The 15,250-nt window shown below is 37.6% G+C and overlaps 1 protein-coding gene across 2 annotated transcripts in view; it reads left to right on the top strand.

The window, feature by feature from the left end:
• The window catches only part of LOC111151130 (upstream transcription factor family member 3), a 52,866-nt gene that overhangs the window by 18,775 nt on the left and 18,841 nt on the right, over positions 1-15,250 (top strand). Inside the window, exons 2-5 of one of the 2 annotated variants that reach the window (XM_022508920.1) lie at positions 7,240-7,364; positions 9,335-9,399; positions 10,706-10,734; positions 12,806-12,888. In XM_022508920.1, coding sequence (XP_022364628.1) covers positions 9,353-9,399; positions 10,706-10,734; positions 12,806-12,888 — 159 coding nt within the window. In that variant the 5' untranslated portion in view covers positions 7,240-7,364; positions 9,335-9,352. The remainder of the gene's footprint in view (positions 1-7,239; positions 7,365-9,334; positions 9,400-10,705; positions 10,735-12,805; positions 12,889-15,250) is intronic. The other variant, XM_022508928.1, reaches the window with a different exon arrangement.

Genomic DNA, 15,250 nt, shown 5'->3' on the forward strand with positions numbered 1-15,250 from the left:
GCAAGGGAGGGGAGAGGTAGAGATGCACTATATGAAAATAGTTAAGGACCTGGGCTCTGGAGTTTGATTATATTAAGTTAGAATCCTGCCTCACCACTTCTTAACTATGTGACTATGGACAAATTACTAAATTATTTTAATGCCACTTACTTTATAAATTAGTGAGTATTAGATGGGGCTATGTGTATAAAATAGTTATATAATGTGTACAAATGGTTATATAATTATTTTAAAATAAATTTTTAAAAAGTGTTTGCCAACAGAGCATTGATTAAATCTGGAGATGTCAAACATTTTACATTTATAGCGTAATTTTTTGCTTTCCCTTTCATTTTTTTTTTTTTTAAAGATTTTATTTATTCATTCGACAGAGAGAGATCACAAGTAGGCAGAGAGGCAGACAGAGAGAGAGAGAGGAGGAAGCAGGCTCCCCACCAAGGAGAGAGCCCGATGCGGGGCTCGATCCCAGGACCCCGGGATCACGACCTGAGCCGAAGGCAGAGGCTTTAACCCTCTGAGCCACCCAGGCGCCCCTCCCTTTCATTTTTTATTTGTATTTTTTTTTTTTTAAGATTTTATTTATTTATTTGACAGAGAGAGAGAGATCACAAGTAGGCAGAGAGGCAGGCAGAGAGAAGAGGAAGCAGGCTCACTGCTGAGCAGAGAGCCCAATGCGGGGCTCGATCCCACGACCCTGAGATCATGACCCGAGCCGAAGGCAGAGGCTTAACCCACTGAGCCACCCAGGCGCCCCTGTTTGTATTTTTTATTAAGATATAATTTGTATGTCACAAAACACCCTTTTAAAGTGTATAATTCATTGCTTTTTAGCATATTTACAAAGTTGTGTAATCATCTCCAAAATCTAATTCAAGAGCATCATCCCCCCAAAAAACTCATACCCATTAGCCATCACACTTCATTCCCTCTTCCCACTCCTGGCAACGACTGATCTACTTTCTGTCTCTATGGATTTGCTTCTTGACATTTCATATAAGTAGGATTATACAATATGTGACCTTTTGGGTCAGGCTTCAAGGTTTTCAAGTGTTACCCATGCTATAGCAGTACTTCATATCTTTGTATTGCTGAATAATATTCCCTTGTGTGGACAAGCTCATTTTGCTTATCCATTCATCATTCACATGGACATTTGGCTTGTTTTGACTCACTGGCTATTATGAGTATTGCCACAACAAACATCCATGTACATGTTTTTGTGTGAACATGTGTTTTCAGTTCTTTTGGGTATGTACCTAGGTGGTGTTGCTGGATCATGGAGGGACTCTTGTGTTTTGACTATTTGAGGAGCTGCCAAACTATTTTCCAAAGGGACTGTACAATTTTACATTCCCACCAGCAATGTGTGAGGTAATAGCATAGTTTTCAGTATAAACATATATTTTATATATATAATATATAAAAACATATTAAATCTATAAAATATATATTAAATATATTAAATCTATATAAACATATATTTTTCCAGCCTTATTGAGGTATGATTGATGAATAAATATTATATGTATTTATGGTATACAGTAAATTGTTTCGGTATGTATACAATGTGAAATTATTACTGTGGCCAAGCTAATGTACATATCCATCCCCTCATATAGTTACTTTTTGTGGCAAGAACAAAAGATTTTAAGATCTTCTCTCTTGGGGCGCCTGAATGGCTCAGTGGGTTAAGCCTCTGCCTTCGGCTCAGGTCATGATCTCGGGGTCCTGGGATCGAGCCCCACATCGGGCTCTCTGCTCAGTGGGGAGCCTGCTTCCTCTCTCTCTCTGCCTGTCTCTCTGACTACTTGTGATCTCTGTCTCTGTCTCTCTCTCTCTCTCTGCACCAAATAAATAAATAAAATCTTAAAAAAAAAAAAAAGATCTTCTCTCTTAGCAAATTGCATGTATACAACAAATTATTATTAACTACAGTCATCATACTGTACATTAAGTCTCCAGAACTTATTCATCTTAAAACCGAATGTCTGTACCCCTGATGAGCATGTCCCATTTCCCCTATCTCCTGGCCACTGGCGGCTACCTTGCTACCCTCTATTATCATGAGTTCAACTTTTTTAGTTTCTACATGTGGGTGTGATTATGCATTATTTGTCTTTCTGTATCTGGCTTATTTCACTTAACATAATGTCCTCCAGGTTGATTCATGTCACAAATACCAGGATTTCCTTCTTTTTTAAAGGCTGAATAATATTCCGTTATGTACCTATATATGTAAATATATATATTTCATTGCATATATACATATGTGTGTCACATTTTCCTTACCCATTCACCTGTCGATGGACACTTAGGTTGTTTGCATGTCTTGGCTGTTGTGAACACAGGATTGCAGATAGTGTTTTCATTTCCTTCATATAAATATCCAGAAGTGGGATTGTTGGATCCTTTGGTACTTCTCTTTTTAATTTTTGAGGAACCTCCATAATGTTTTCCATAATGGCTATACCAATTTACATTCTCATTTATTGTGTACAAGGGTTCCCTTTTTTCTATATCTTTACTAACACTTGTTATCTTTTGCCTTTTTGGTAATAGTTATTCTAATAGTTGTGAGGTGAGATCTCATTATGGTTTTGATTTACATTTCCCTGATGATTAATGATGTTGAACACCTTTTTATGTACTTGTTGGTCATTTGTTTGTCTTCCTTGGAAATATATATTCTTCTTTGAATATATATTTTTGAAAGAAATTCCAAGGGATTAAGTGGCAGGGACCTTGAGAGAGCCTGTTGAGGTAATGTTCTATATCTTCATCTTAGTGGTATCTACATGGGTGTATTCACATATATAAATTAATCGAGCAGTGGACTTAAATTAATGACTTGTTGTATGTAAGTGACATGTCAATAAAAAAGAAAAAAATTCTTACTTCATTGCACCTTTTTTCATTTTACTATAGACCAGGGAGGCTCTGTTTCAGACCATCACTGATCTGACAACCACTGATCTTGAGATAAAAGCTAAATGTACTTATTAGACACAGAAAATTCCTTCACAGTCTAGTCCAAGTTTTCTTTCTCTCTGCACCTCCTGCACCTTCCCTTCCTCCCATATTTTGTTTATTCTTGGAGCAGTTCTCAGACTCACAAGACTTTTTTATGTATGTGGCATTTACCGATTTTTTTAATTTGCTTTTTAAAACTTTTTATTTTCAGGGGCGCCTGGGTGGCTCAGTGGGTTAAAGCCTCTGCCTTTGGCTCGGGTCATGATCCCAGGGTCCTGGGATCAAGCTCCGCATCAGGCTCTCTTCTCAGTGGGGAGCCTGCTTCCCTTCCTCTCTCTGCCTGCCTCTCTGCCTGCTTGTGATCTCTGTCAAATTAATTAATTAAAAAAAAACTTCTTATTTTCAAATAATTATAGACTCAAGGAAAGTTACAAAAATACTATGTACTACTGAATCCATGTACTACTGATGTACCTTCCCCTAGTAGTGACATATAGCTGTAGGACAATATCAAAACTAGGAAGTTGATACTCATTAACTAATTTTTAAATTCATCTTCTTTTAAATTATTTTTAAAATTCCCTGTGCTGCCCAATATGATAACCACTAGCCACATGTAACTATTTAATTTAAATTACTCAAAATTATGTAAAATTAAAAGTTAATTCCATGGTCTCACTAGCCACATTTCAAGCATTTAATACCCACATGTGATGAACAATGGCCATATGCACAGCGCAGATATAGACTATTTTCACTGCACAAAATTCTTTGATAACCCTGTTCTAGACTGTGTTCTTCTTGAGGGAAGACTTGCCTTTTTCATCTTTACATCTGTAATTCCTAGGCAGTGTGGGCACTCAGTCCACACCTGAATGGTTGGGTCTGGTCCTACCCTCTTGTTTTACATGTGAAGAATTGTGGGCCCTAAGTTGTGATAAATAAAATGATACCTCACTTTTGAGTAGCACATCTTGAATGAGAACTCATTTTCCTAATTCCAGGTTCACTGTTCTTCCCATGTGAACTCATTACTTCGTGAACTCATTGATTTGTTTCAGTTTTAGAGAAGCAATATTAAAATAATGCCCTTCTCAAACTTTACGGTGCAGAAAAATCAACTAGGAAGCTTGTTAGAACTTCGTATTTCTGGACTGTCCAGAAAGTAGGTCTGGGGTGGGGTATAGGAATCTATATTTTAAACATATGCTTTATCAGTACTGTGTGGTAGTAGCATAAGGATAGCTTAAAAGAGAGAGCCTAGAAATGGAACTGCACTAATATGGACATTCGATTTTTAACAAAGGTACCATTTGAGGAAAGGAAATCTTTTCAACACATGATGTTGGAACAACTAACTATCAATACGGAAGAAAAAATGAACTTTAACCCCTATCTCCTGTCTTACATAATATGGATCATTGATCTAAATATGACAGTATCGTAATCCTTGTAGGAGCAATCATAAGAGAATATCTTGGGGATGAGTAAAGGTTTCTTGGACAGGCCATAAAAGGAATCATCATAAATTAAAAATTGGTAAGTTTTACTTCATCAAGACCTTTTGCTTACCAAAAGACACAATTAAGAAAATGCATAGGTAGACCACAGAATGAGAGAAAATATTGCAAAATACATTTCAGATAAAGGACAGGTATCCAGAAGATGTAAAAACTCAGAATATATGAAGATTTTCTGTAAGTCAATAATAAAAGGATAAATAATCCAATTAAAAAACTGGCAAAAAGTGATGAGCAGACAAAATAAGATCTACAAATGGCCTTAACATGCACAGGAAAAAGTACTCAATATTATCAATCATCTAGGAAATGAAAATTAAACAAAAATGAGACTCCACTATATAAACACCAGAATGGTTGAAATGATTAAGTAGGCAAAACCCAATGTTGGAAGGATATGGAGCAACCAGAACTCTTACATTTTGTGGGGGAGTGCAGAATGGTATTGTCACTCTGGGTAAAGTGTGACAAATGTTTTTATAGAAGTCTTTTTGTGGATATCCTTTTATAGGTAGTATATCTTGGGTGGATACTTAGGAGTAAAACTGCAGGGTGTATAAGAAGCATTTCTACTCCTAGATATTTACTCAGCAGAAAGAAAGATGATATCCACAAAAAATGTTACACAGAAATGTTCATGGATAGCAGCTTTATTCATAGTAGCCAAAACACAGGAATAGGCCAGGTGTTCATCAACACAAAAATGAATAAACTGAACTGTAAACTCCCACACAGTTACACAGTGGTACTCAGCAATAAAAAGGAACAAACTGCTGGATGAATTTCAGAAGTGTTAAGCTGAGTAAAAGCTTGACACAACGGAATTCTCAGTTAAGGCATATAAAGCTCAATGGTGAAAAAAATGAGAACACTGCTTGCCTCTGTGGGAGTAGGGGGAGGTATTGATTAGAAAAGATCATGAGAACTTTCTCTAGTCATAATAATGTTCTGCACCTTGCTACGGGTTGGGTCAAACAAGTGTGTGCCTTGGTCAGAACTCACTGAATGTTGTACTTAAGATTTATGAATTTTACTCTATGTAAGTTTTGCTGTCAGGATCAAAAACAGTTTTAATTTTTTTTTTTTAAAGATTTTATTATTTATTTGACAGACAGAGATCACAAGTAGGCAGAGAAGCAGTCAGAGAGAGAGGAAGGGAAGCAGGCTCCCTGCTGAGCAGAGAGCCGGATGCGGGACTCGATCCCAGGACCCTGAGATCATGACCTGAGCCGAAGGCAGCGGCTTAACCCACTGAGCCACCCAGGCGCCCCAAAAACAGTTTTAAAAGTTGTGATTTTGATGCAAGTGATCTCAAAACCACACTTTAAGAACCATTGTATTTGATTAATTTCAGAAATAATTCTCTCTTACCATGAAAAATAGTAATTCATGGGTTACTAATAAAACATTTAGAAATTTTGCCTTAAAAATTCATGGCACTTTAAATATTTTAAAAGGTATATTTGTAAAAGTAACATTTCCTTATTAGTAGGTTAATGAATTGGTGGACAAGGATTTAAGACAGTATTATATAGTTTATTTTTTTCAGTAAGTATTCTTTTTTAAAGTGAGGGATGCAATTTTAATATTAGGAGTAGCATCTGGAAACAGTTGTGCATTGATAAACATAGTTGAATTGGTTAAAATGTGGTTTGAGATGGATATTTATAGAGACATTTGGTAAAGCCAAAGATTTGGTAAAGCCAAAGATAAGCCTCTTTCAGTTAAACCCCTGCCTCTCACCCCCACCCCCATGCAATGAATATGTTTACTTATGTGATGGCCTCTGGCATCATTTACTTTAAGATTCTAAATGTTTAAAAGATTGGAACTTTTACTTCATGTATCTTAATTGGAACATGAATCTGCAAACTTTCAGAAGTCTCCAGAGGAACAATGGGAACTCTGACACTAATGACCAAATGGTGACTCATGGATACACGGGAAATCTGACCTTATGGGTTTATAGGTGAAATTTTATGTTCAGTTGTCTTACTGTATCCCAAATAATCTCTCTTACAATAGGTGATCAGTCAGATGCCTGAAATTCCACCAACTAAAGATACCTGCCTGCCTCTCTAAAGTTTCCTGATAAGAATCCCCTGGGGGCATTATTAAATTTCAGACTCCTCCCTTAAAGATTGGGGAATCCCTCCCTCAGAGACTGATTCAGTGGGTCAGGGATGGGCTGACAATTTTGTAGTTTTTAACTAGTACCTTGTTGAAAATACAAATTCCTGGGTCCTACCCAGCACTTCTTTGGGAAGAAGCCCCCAAATCGACATGTTTTAGAGCATATATGATGAGAGGCTGTCTTTTCGTGTCACTGCCACACCCTTGAGTTAGTTCTCAATCACTGTCACAAGAGAAGAGGAAAGTAGGAGACTGAGGGAAGATAATTTCTGTTTGAGGGCAGATCTTAGCGTAAGACCTAGGTGGAGGAAGGTTAAGAACTTGAAGGACAGTGAGCTTGTCTGAGAGGAAGGAGAGAATCTCCTGGGAACCATCCAATGGCTGTAGTCCTTGCTACCATTTTTTGGTGGGGGAGGGTTGGGGGACATGGGCAACCCACTGGAGAGTGACTTTTTAAAGCAACTATGTTTGTTAGCTTTCAAGTGGTGGGGAGAATTCAGGGTAATTCTGTATGCCACTAAAAATTTGTCTACATGCCAGGGGTTGCCAGTCATTTTACATGCTGTTAATGGAAACCCAGCAACTATAAACATACATTGATTTTTCTCTTGTGTAGTAAGAAGAAGACATAACTTATAGACCATCTTCTGGCAGAAGATGATAGATTTGGATCAGAAACAGGAGGCGTTGGAAGCCAGGAATCAAAAGTGAAGAAATTCTGCAAGCCCTTGGGTGAGAAAGGTGACAGGGATTTATTTATTTACTCACATGCCTCACATTGTTGTTATGTGGTTATCTAATGTGAGTGTGTTGCTTTTAGGCTGATGTGTGCCATCACTGATGTTAGGGAGAAGGTGGAATCAGCTGCTGGAAATGGGTCTTGAGTGCACATTTCTCCATAGGCTGCTTCAGCCAATACTTCCTGTCATTACCTTGTCAGCATTCACTTCTTATTTCCCTGGACCCTTCTTCCACCTTTCCAGGGCTAGAGTGGAACCTGAAATACCTTCATTATTATTCATGGCTAACATTGGTTGAATTCTTTTTTGCTGCTGGGCACCCTGCTGCTGTGTTCCCCCTGCATTTTTTATTTCTTTCTCAAAATAATGGTCTAGATGCTTTGATTATGGTCCATTTTGAAGACGAAGCATCTGAGGTTCCAAAAGGCTAATCTAGCTTGCCCAGGACCTTATGGCTAGGAAATGGTAGAACCAGATTTTAAACTCATGCTTGCTTGCTTTTCTTCCTTCCCTCCCTCCCTCCCTCCCTCCCTCCGTCCCTCCCTCCCTCTTTCCTTCCTTCCTTCCTTCCTTCCTTCCTTCCTTCCTTCCTTCCTTCCTTCTCCTTCCTTCCTTCTTTCCCTTCCTTCCTTCTCTTAGAGAGAGCGCTTGCATGTACAGACATACATGGTAGGGGGAGGGACAGAGAGAGAGGGAGAGTGAGAATCCCAAGCAGGCTCCTTGCCTACCTTGGGGCCCACTCAGGCTCCATCTCATGACCCTGAGATCATAGCCTGAACCAAAATCAAGATTTGGACACTTTAACCACCCAGGTACCCCTGAACTCATGCTTTCTGACTTCCAATTCCACACTCAGAGAATGGGAAACTGCCCTTGCACCTCCTTCAGTGTGCAGGAACAGGTATCCCAGCTGGACAGACTGCTTTTGAAAGACCGTCAGTCCCTGAGACTAAAAAGCATTAAGGTTTTCATTATGAAATTTTTGAAAATCAGAGAAGGGGAGAAAACACCTATAATATTGCTGGCCTTACATAACTACAATTAACTAGTATCTTCATGTATTTGCTTTCAGGCTTTTTGGGGCATATGAATATATTTCCTTATAGTATGTATATTCTTTAGTATCCTGATATTTTAATTATAAGTAGAATTTCCATACTGCTATCCAGATTTTCTTGACTCGAGTGATAATGTAAGACTTCTAGCAGTTTGAGAGAAAGCTAGCAAATAAGTGAATGAGTTGATTGAGCGGTTGCTTCCGTGTATGGAATATTATGTGTTTGTGCACTTGTCGCTTTTGTTTTTTCTTTGTTCAGAGGGGAGGACTATTGTTTTTGTTTAAATTTTGTAGAACACTTTAAACAGTACCGTGAACAAAGAACATTCTCTCCCAAATCAAATATGTTTTACCTGTCGTTCTTGGTCTTGCTCAAATCCACACCACCATTAAGCCTTTCTAGATTTTCAAGCCCATGATGATCTTTCTCTATTCCAGTCTTCTCGAGCGCTTCCTGGCTGTACCTCCCATTTGACATTCACCATGCCCTCCATTTGCTAGTTACGATGTTTTTTTGTCCTGTTTTCTTTTTTTTTTTAATATATTTTATTTTTTATAAACATATAATATATTTTTATCCCCAGGGGTACAGGTCTGTGAATCGCCAGGTTTACACACTTCACAGCACTCACCATAGCACATACCCTCCCCAATGTCCATAACCCCATCCCCCCTCTCCCAACTCCCCTCCCCCCATCAACCCTCAGTTTGTTTTGTGAGATTAAGAGTCACGTATGGTTTGTCTTTGTCTTGTTTTCTTATACCTTTCTCTATCCACGACAGCTAAACTAGCGCTTTTTTTATGATGTCACTTTTGTTTTTTAGCATTTTGGTATTCAAACCAAATTCCTATTAATCAATTTCTCTGACATACTGACTTTAAACTTTCTGGTGTGTCTTTCTATGCCTTGTAGGTTCCTATCATTGTAATCATGCCAGAAATGACAGAGAATGAGACTCCTACAAAAAAGCAGCACAGGTATGTAGCCCCGGTCCAAAAATAAAATATAGTTTGGGCAGATAAAAAGCAGAATTAGTCCCTACTTTGCTAAAAAGGCAGTCCTCAGGGAACTTTCATTTGGGTGCCTGGAAAACCATTACTTTTTTTTTTTTTTTTTAAAGATTTCATTTATTTGACAGACAGAGATTACAAGTAGGCAGAGAGAGGGGGAAGCAGGCTCTCCGCCGAGCGGAGAGCCCAACGCGGGGCTCGATCCCAGAACCCTGGGAACACGACCCAAGCTGAAGGCAGAGGCCTTAACCCACTGAGCCACCCTGCCATTACTCTTCAGAATAAGTGTGGATAAATAAATACAGATGTACCAAAAGGAATATAGAGTTAAAATTTACCTGTCCTCCTTATTTTATTAACAGTGTAACAAGTAAGAATGATAGTAAGTAAAATTGTATAATACCGAATCTGTGTTAAATGTTTACCTTCTCCTGAAATTTTTACTTGCACACAGTATTATAGTCTTTATAGATCATAAGTTCATTTAGACTGAAGTCAATTTAAATAGACGTTTTGTGACATTACAATTTTCTGACATTATAATTTTCTAACATTACAATATGCACAGCAGTACATTACTTCTGGTTCTTTGTATAAGCCCCTTTCTGAATTTCCAGCATTTGGGGCAGTGTTTCTGCTTAGAATTGCATGCCTGGTGCTTTCATTAATATTAAAATCCCCATTCTCTTTCTTTACCAAATAGCTATTAGGGAATGCTAATGTTTGTACATAAAAGGGAAAATCAGTGGTTTTAGGAAATTAGCTTTTAGGTACACAAATGCAAAACATGGCTCAAATGCCAGTAATCTGTGCCTGGGTGCTGTTGGCTGCCTTTTTCTCCCTGGGATTAAAAGTTTCCTCCTGTTCTTGTATCCCTTACACATTCACAGCACCCCTTGCCAGCCACCAGGGCAAACATCAGAGGTCACCTACTTGGGGTATCTCTTTGAGAGTTGACTAGCTCTTTAATTACATTTTTCAAATAGTTAAGGTTTTTTCAGTGATTGATTTACTTCCCAACCAATGACTTCTGGGTATGGAAGAATAGAGAATTGTAGTTACTTCTAGAAATCGTAGATTCTAAATTTACATTGATTTACCTACAGTTATGTTTTCCATACCATAATATATATTAAGAAAATGTTTCTTTGGATGGTTTCCTGTTGATACAACAAATACAAATTCATAAAATTTATTCTTACAGTTCTCAAAATATAAAGTGTTAAAAATGTCTTCCCATTATTTTCATGTTCCTTTTATCTTTTTGTTTCAGAAAGAAAAACCGGGAGACACACAATGCAGGTAGAAACAACAATTTCAGTTATATTTGTTAGCACTTTTTGCATTCAAAATGAAATTATACTGTAGTTGATTGTAAGTTTTTGTGTTATAAGCATAGCATCATTATTCATTATGTTTTAGGAAAATGTTCCTTACTTTTTTTTTTTTTTTAAGATTTTATTTATTTCTTTGAGAGAGAAAGCATGAGTGAGGAGGAGGGTCAGAGGGAGAAGCAGACTCCCTTCTGAGCAGGGAGCCCTAAGTGGGGCTCCATCCCAGGACCCCAAGATCATGCTGAAGGCAGATGCTCAACTGATTGAGCCACCCAGGTGCCCCTGTTCCTTACTTTTTTATTCCTTTATTGTTTAATTGACAAAAAGCCCCCAGTCTCACGAAGATGGTTTGCTTATTTTCTGATTCATTGTCTATTTAAATAATTTAAGGATTAATATGTATCCCTGGAACTAGTGATTTAAGTGGTTTCACTCACTGAGGAGGTCCAGCTCTACCTCTGCCAAATGGAATAAAGAGTATGTGTCTTTGCAGAAATTCTAGAGGGGGCTGGTTGCCTACAGGAGTAGGGGAGAGATGAGGAGCAGGCTGTAGACCTTAGAGATCCTAGAAATGTGAACAGTCTTAATGAAGTTATGGAGTCCTCAATTACAGGGAAATGTAGAAAATACATATTTGATTTTATCTCAAAATATCAAAATTCTAGGCCAAAGCCAGATAAACATTCATAGAAGCAATTGTATGTACTTTTACAATTTGGTACATTTTATAACACTATTTTTCAGGGGCTACAGTCCAGATCTCAAACAAAATATTTTAGAAGTTAATAACTATTACTCTATAAATGATACCTTCCTTTCCTTAGGGAAAGGACCCTGGGGGAATTTTTGTCTGTGGAAAGAGGTGGTGAACACTGGTGGAGTATTGCTGCTCCCCAAAATGGGAATTTCCTGCCTTTGAATTCCCCTTTGTCACTGTGGGTAAAGAGTCTTAATGTTGCTGGGGTTTTTTTTGTTTTTTTTGTTTTTTCTACCTCCACACATTTAAAAATCCACTCTTAGATAAGAACAAATACTACTGTAAGAGAATTCAGAAGATAAGTGAGTTATATACTTTACTCCTTTGTGTTCTTTGGCCAAATGAATTAAATCTAATCTTTTTTGGCCATAGGAACTAAATATTTTTATTGGAGTCAGCTCACATGGTGTCATAAGTATGTCCTGATAGTAATTTATTTTGAGAGAGTAATTAGATGTCATTGAAAAGATGCCTTTACTGCTAGACTATGAAGCAAAAAGTATGTATTCTACAAAACAAGACCTGCTTATGGTCAGTCTGAAAGATCATCCTCTTAGAAGAACTGGAATTTTACTAGAAAGGAAGGTTTCAGAAACCTGACAGAAAATAGCCAAGACTAATGTTTCTACTTACAGTGTCTCGTTGCAGTTATTTAGATCATCTTGTATCCTCTTGACTCTTCCCTATGATCTTTAAAGTTGTAGCATGTAAGCCTGGAATATTTCTCAGTTAATTTGATTGAGATGTTGTCAGTTACTCAATTTCCTAGATGGGAAAAGTCCTGTGTGGCCAAAGTGAGTAGACCAGACTCCGTAGAAATTTTAAGTAATAACTAATAGCTGTTCTATTTGAAAAATGCCTTCTAGTCATCGTAAAAGGTGTTTTAAGGTTCGTAATCTAAGTAGGTCTCCTTTGCCCATATGAAAATACAGCTGTTTAGTAACTTAGCTTGTTAATAGGTTCTTAAATTTCAGTTATCACTAAAATCTCTAGTAATTACTTGAAACATAGTTAGCAACTTCTGTTTATAATTTGAATTTAATTATTATAGATCACATTTTTAAAATGTTAATAGAAGTGTCACTTATATCAGTTCCTATAATACTAGACTTAAAATATGACATTCTTAGAAATCTAATTGTAGTTATTTGTCTCCAGTAGATACTGTTTGATAAAATTTTGTTAGGGATTTCTTTACCTAAAATTTCTTTACCCAGGGAGAATAACAAACTTTGGCATTGGTACCATAAGGTTTGGTAAATGGATTTTCCTCCCTGTCTAGTGGAGAGGCATAGAAAGAAGAAAATCAATGCCGGAATAAATAGGATAGGAGAGCTGATCCCGTGTTCCCCTGCCCTGAAACAGGTAAGAAGTCCACTCATATTTTCATTCCTTACTTGTGAAGAGATAATTCTCTAAGTTGTTTCTTTGCTTAGAATGATTATTTTTTGTTTCCTGTTGTTTATGGTATATAGTTACTTGCCTCATTGTTTTTCATTTGCTTAATTTTCTATATACCTATCTTTAATTTCCCCATACTTACAGCAGTCTTATAGCAGAGCATCTACATGGTCAGATGGACCACATAATTTTTAGGTCTTTAAGATCTTGAATTATTCAGTCCTATGATTACCTTTATTTATGTGCTATTGTATTAACCAGGCATTTCTTTTATTTTCTGTCAATCATATTTTTTTTTTTTTTAAATTTTATTTTTCATAAACATATAATATCTTTTTATCCCCAGGGGTACAGGTCTGTGAATCTCCAGGTTTACACACTTCACAGCACTCACCATAGCACATACCCTCCCCAATGTCCATAATCCCACCCCCCACACCCCCCCATTAACCCTCAGTTTGTTTTGTGAGATTAAGAGTCACTTATGGTTTGTCTCCCTCCCAATCCCATCTTGTTTCATTTACTCTTCTCCTACCCCCTTAACCCCCCATGTTGCATCTCCTCTCCCTCATATCAGGGAGATCATATGATAGTTGTCTTTCTCCGATTGACTTATTTCGCTAAGCATGATACCCTCTAGTTCCATCCATGTCGTCGCAAAAGGCAAGATTTCATTTCTTTTGATGGCTGCATAGTATTCCATTGTGTATATATACCACATCTTCTTTATCCATTCGTCTGTTGATGGACATCTAGGTTCTTTCCATAGTTTGGCTATTGTAGACATTGCTGCTATAAACATTCGGGTGCACGTGCCCCTTCGGATCACTACGTTTGTATCTTTAGGGTAAATACCCAGCAGTGCAATTGCTGGGTCATAGGGTAGCTCTATTTTCAACATTTTGAGGAACCTCCATGCTGTTTTCCAGAGTGGCTGCACCAGCCTGCATTCCCACCAACAGTGTAGGAGGGTTCCCCTTTCTCCGCATCCTCGCCAGCATCTGTCATCTCCTGACTTGTTAATTTTAGCCATTCTGACTGGTGTGAGGTGGTATCTCATTGTGGTTTTGATTTGTATTTCCCTGATGCCGAGTGATGTGGAGCACTTTTTCATGTGTCTGTTGGCCATCTGGATGTCTTCCTTGCAGAAATGTCTGTTCATGTCTTCTGCCCATTTCTTGATTGGATTATTTGTTCTTTGGGTGTTGAGTTTGCTAAGTTCTTTATAGATTCTGGACACTAGCCCTTTATCCGATATGTCATTTGCAAATATCTTCTCCCATTCTGTCAGTTGTCTTTTGGTTTTGTTAACTGTTTCCTTTGCTGTGCAAAAGCTTTTGATCTTGCTGAAATCCCAATAGTTCATTTTTGCCCTTGCTTCCCTTGCCTTTGGCGATGTTCCTAGGAAGATGTTGCTGCGGCTGAGGTCGAAGAGGTTGCTGCCTGTGTTCTCCTCAAGGATTTTGATGGATTCCTTTCTCACATTGAGATCCTTCATCCATTTTGAGTCTATTTTCGTGTGTGGTGTAAGGAAATGGTCCAATTTCATTTTTCTGCATGTGGCTGTCCAATTTTCCCAACACCATTTGTTGAAGAGGCTGTCTTTTTTCCATTGGATATTCTTTCCTGCTTTGTCGAAGATTAGTTGACCATAGAGTTGAGGGTCTATTTCTGGGCTCTCTATTCTGTTCCATTGATCTATGTGTCTGTTTTTGTGCCAGTACCATGCTGTCTTGATGATGACAGCTTTGTAATAGAGCTTGAAGTCCGGAATTGTGATGCCACCAACTTTGGCTTTCTTTTTCAATATTGCTTTGGCTATTCGAGGTCTTTTCTGGTTCCATATAAATTTTAGGATTATTTGTTCCATTTCTTTGAAAAAAATGGATGGTACTTTGATAGGAATTGCATTAAATGTGTAGATTGCTTTAGGTAGCATAGACATTTTCACAATATTTATTCTTCCAATCCAGGAGCATGGAACATTTTTCCATTTCTTTGTGTCTTCCTCAATTTCTTTCATGAGTACTTTATAGTTTTCTGTGTATAGATTCTTAGCCTCTTTGGTTAGATTTATTCCTAGGTATCTTATAGTTTTGGGTGCAATTGTAAATGGGATGGACTCCTTAATTTCTCTTTCTTCTGTCTTGTTGTTGGTGTAGAGAAATGCAACTGATTTCTGGGCATTGATTTTATATCCTGACACTTTACTGAATTCCTGTACAAGTTCTAGCAGTTTTGGAGTGGAGTCTTTTGGGTTTTCCACATATAGTATCATATCATCTGCAAAGAGTGATAGTTTGACTTCTTCTTTGCCAATTTGGAT

This window comes from Enhydra lutris, unplaced genomic scaffold, assembly GCF_002288905.1.
Source record: "Enhydra lutris kenyoni isolate GAN:26980312 unplaced genomic scaffold, ASM228890v2 scaffoldscaffold2, whole genome shotgun sequence".
NCBI classification, from domain to species: domain Eukaryota; kingdom Metazoa; phylum Chordata; class Mammalia; order Carnivora; family Mustelidae; genus Enhydra; species Enhydra lutris.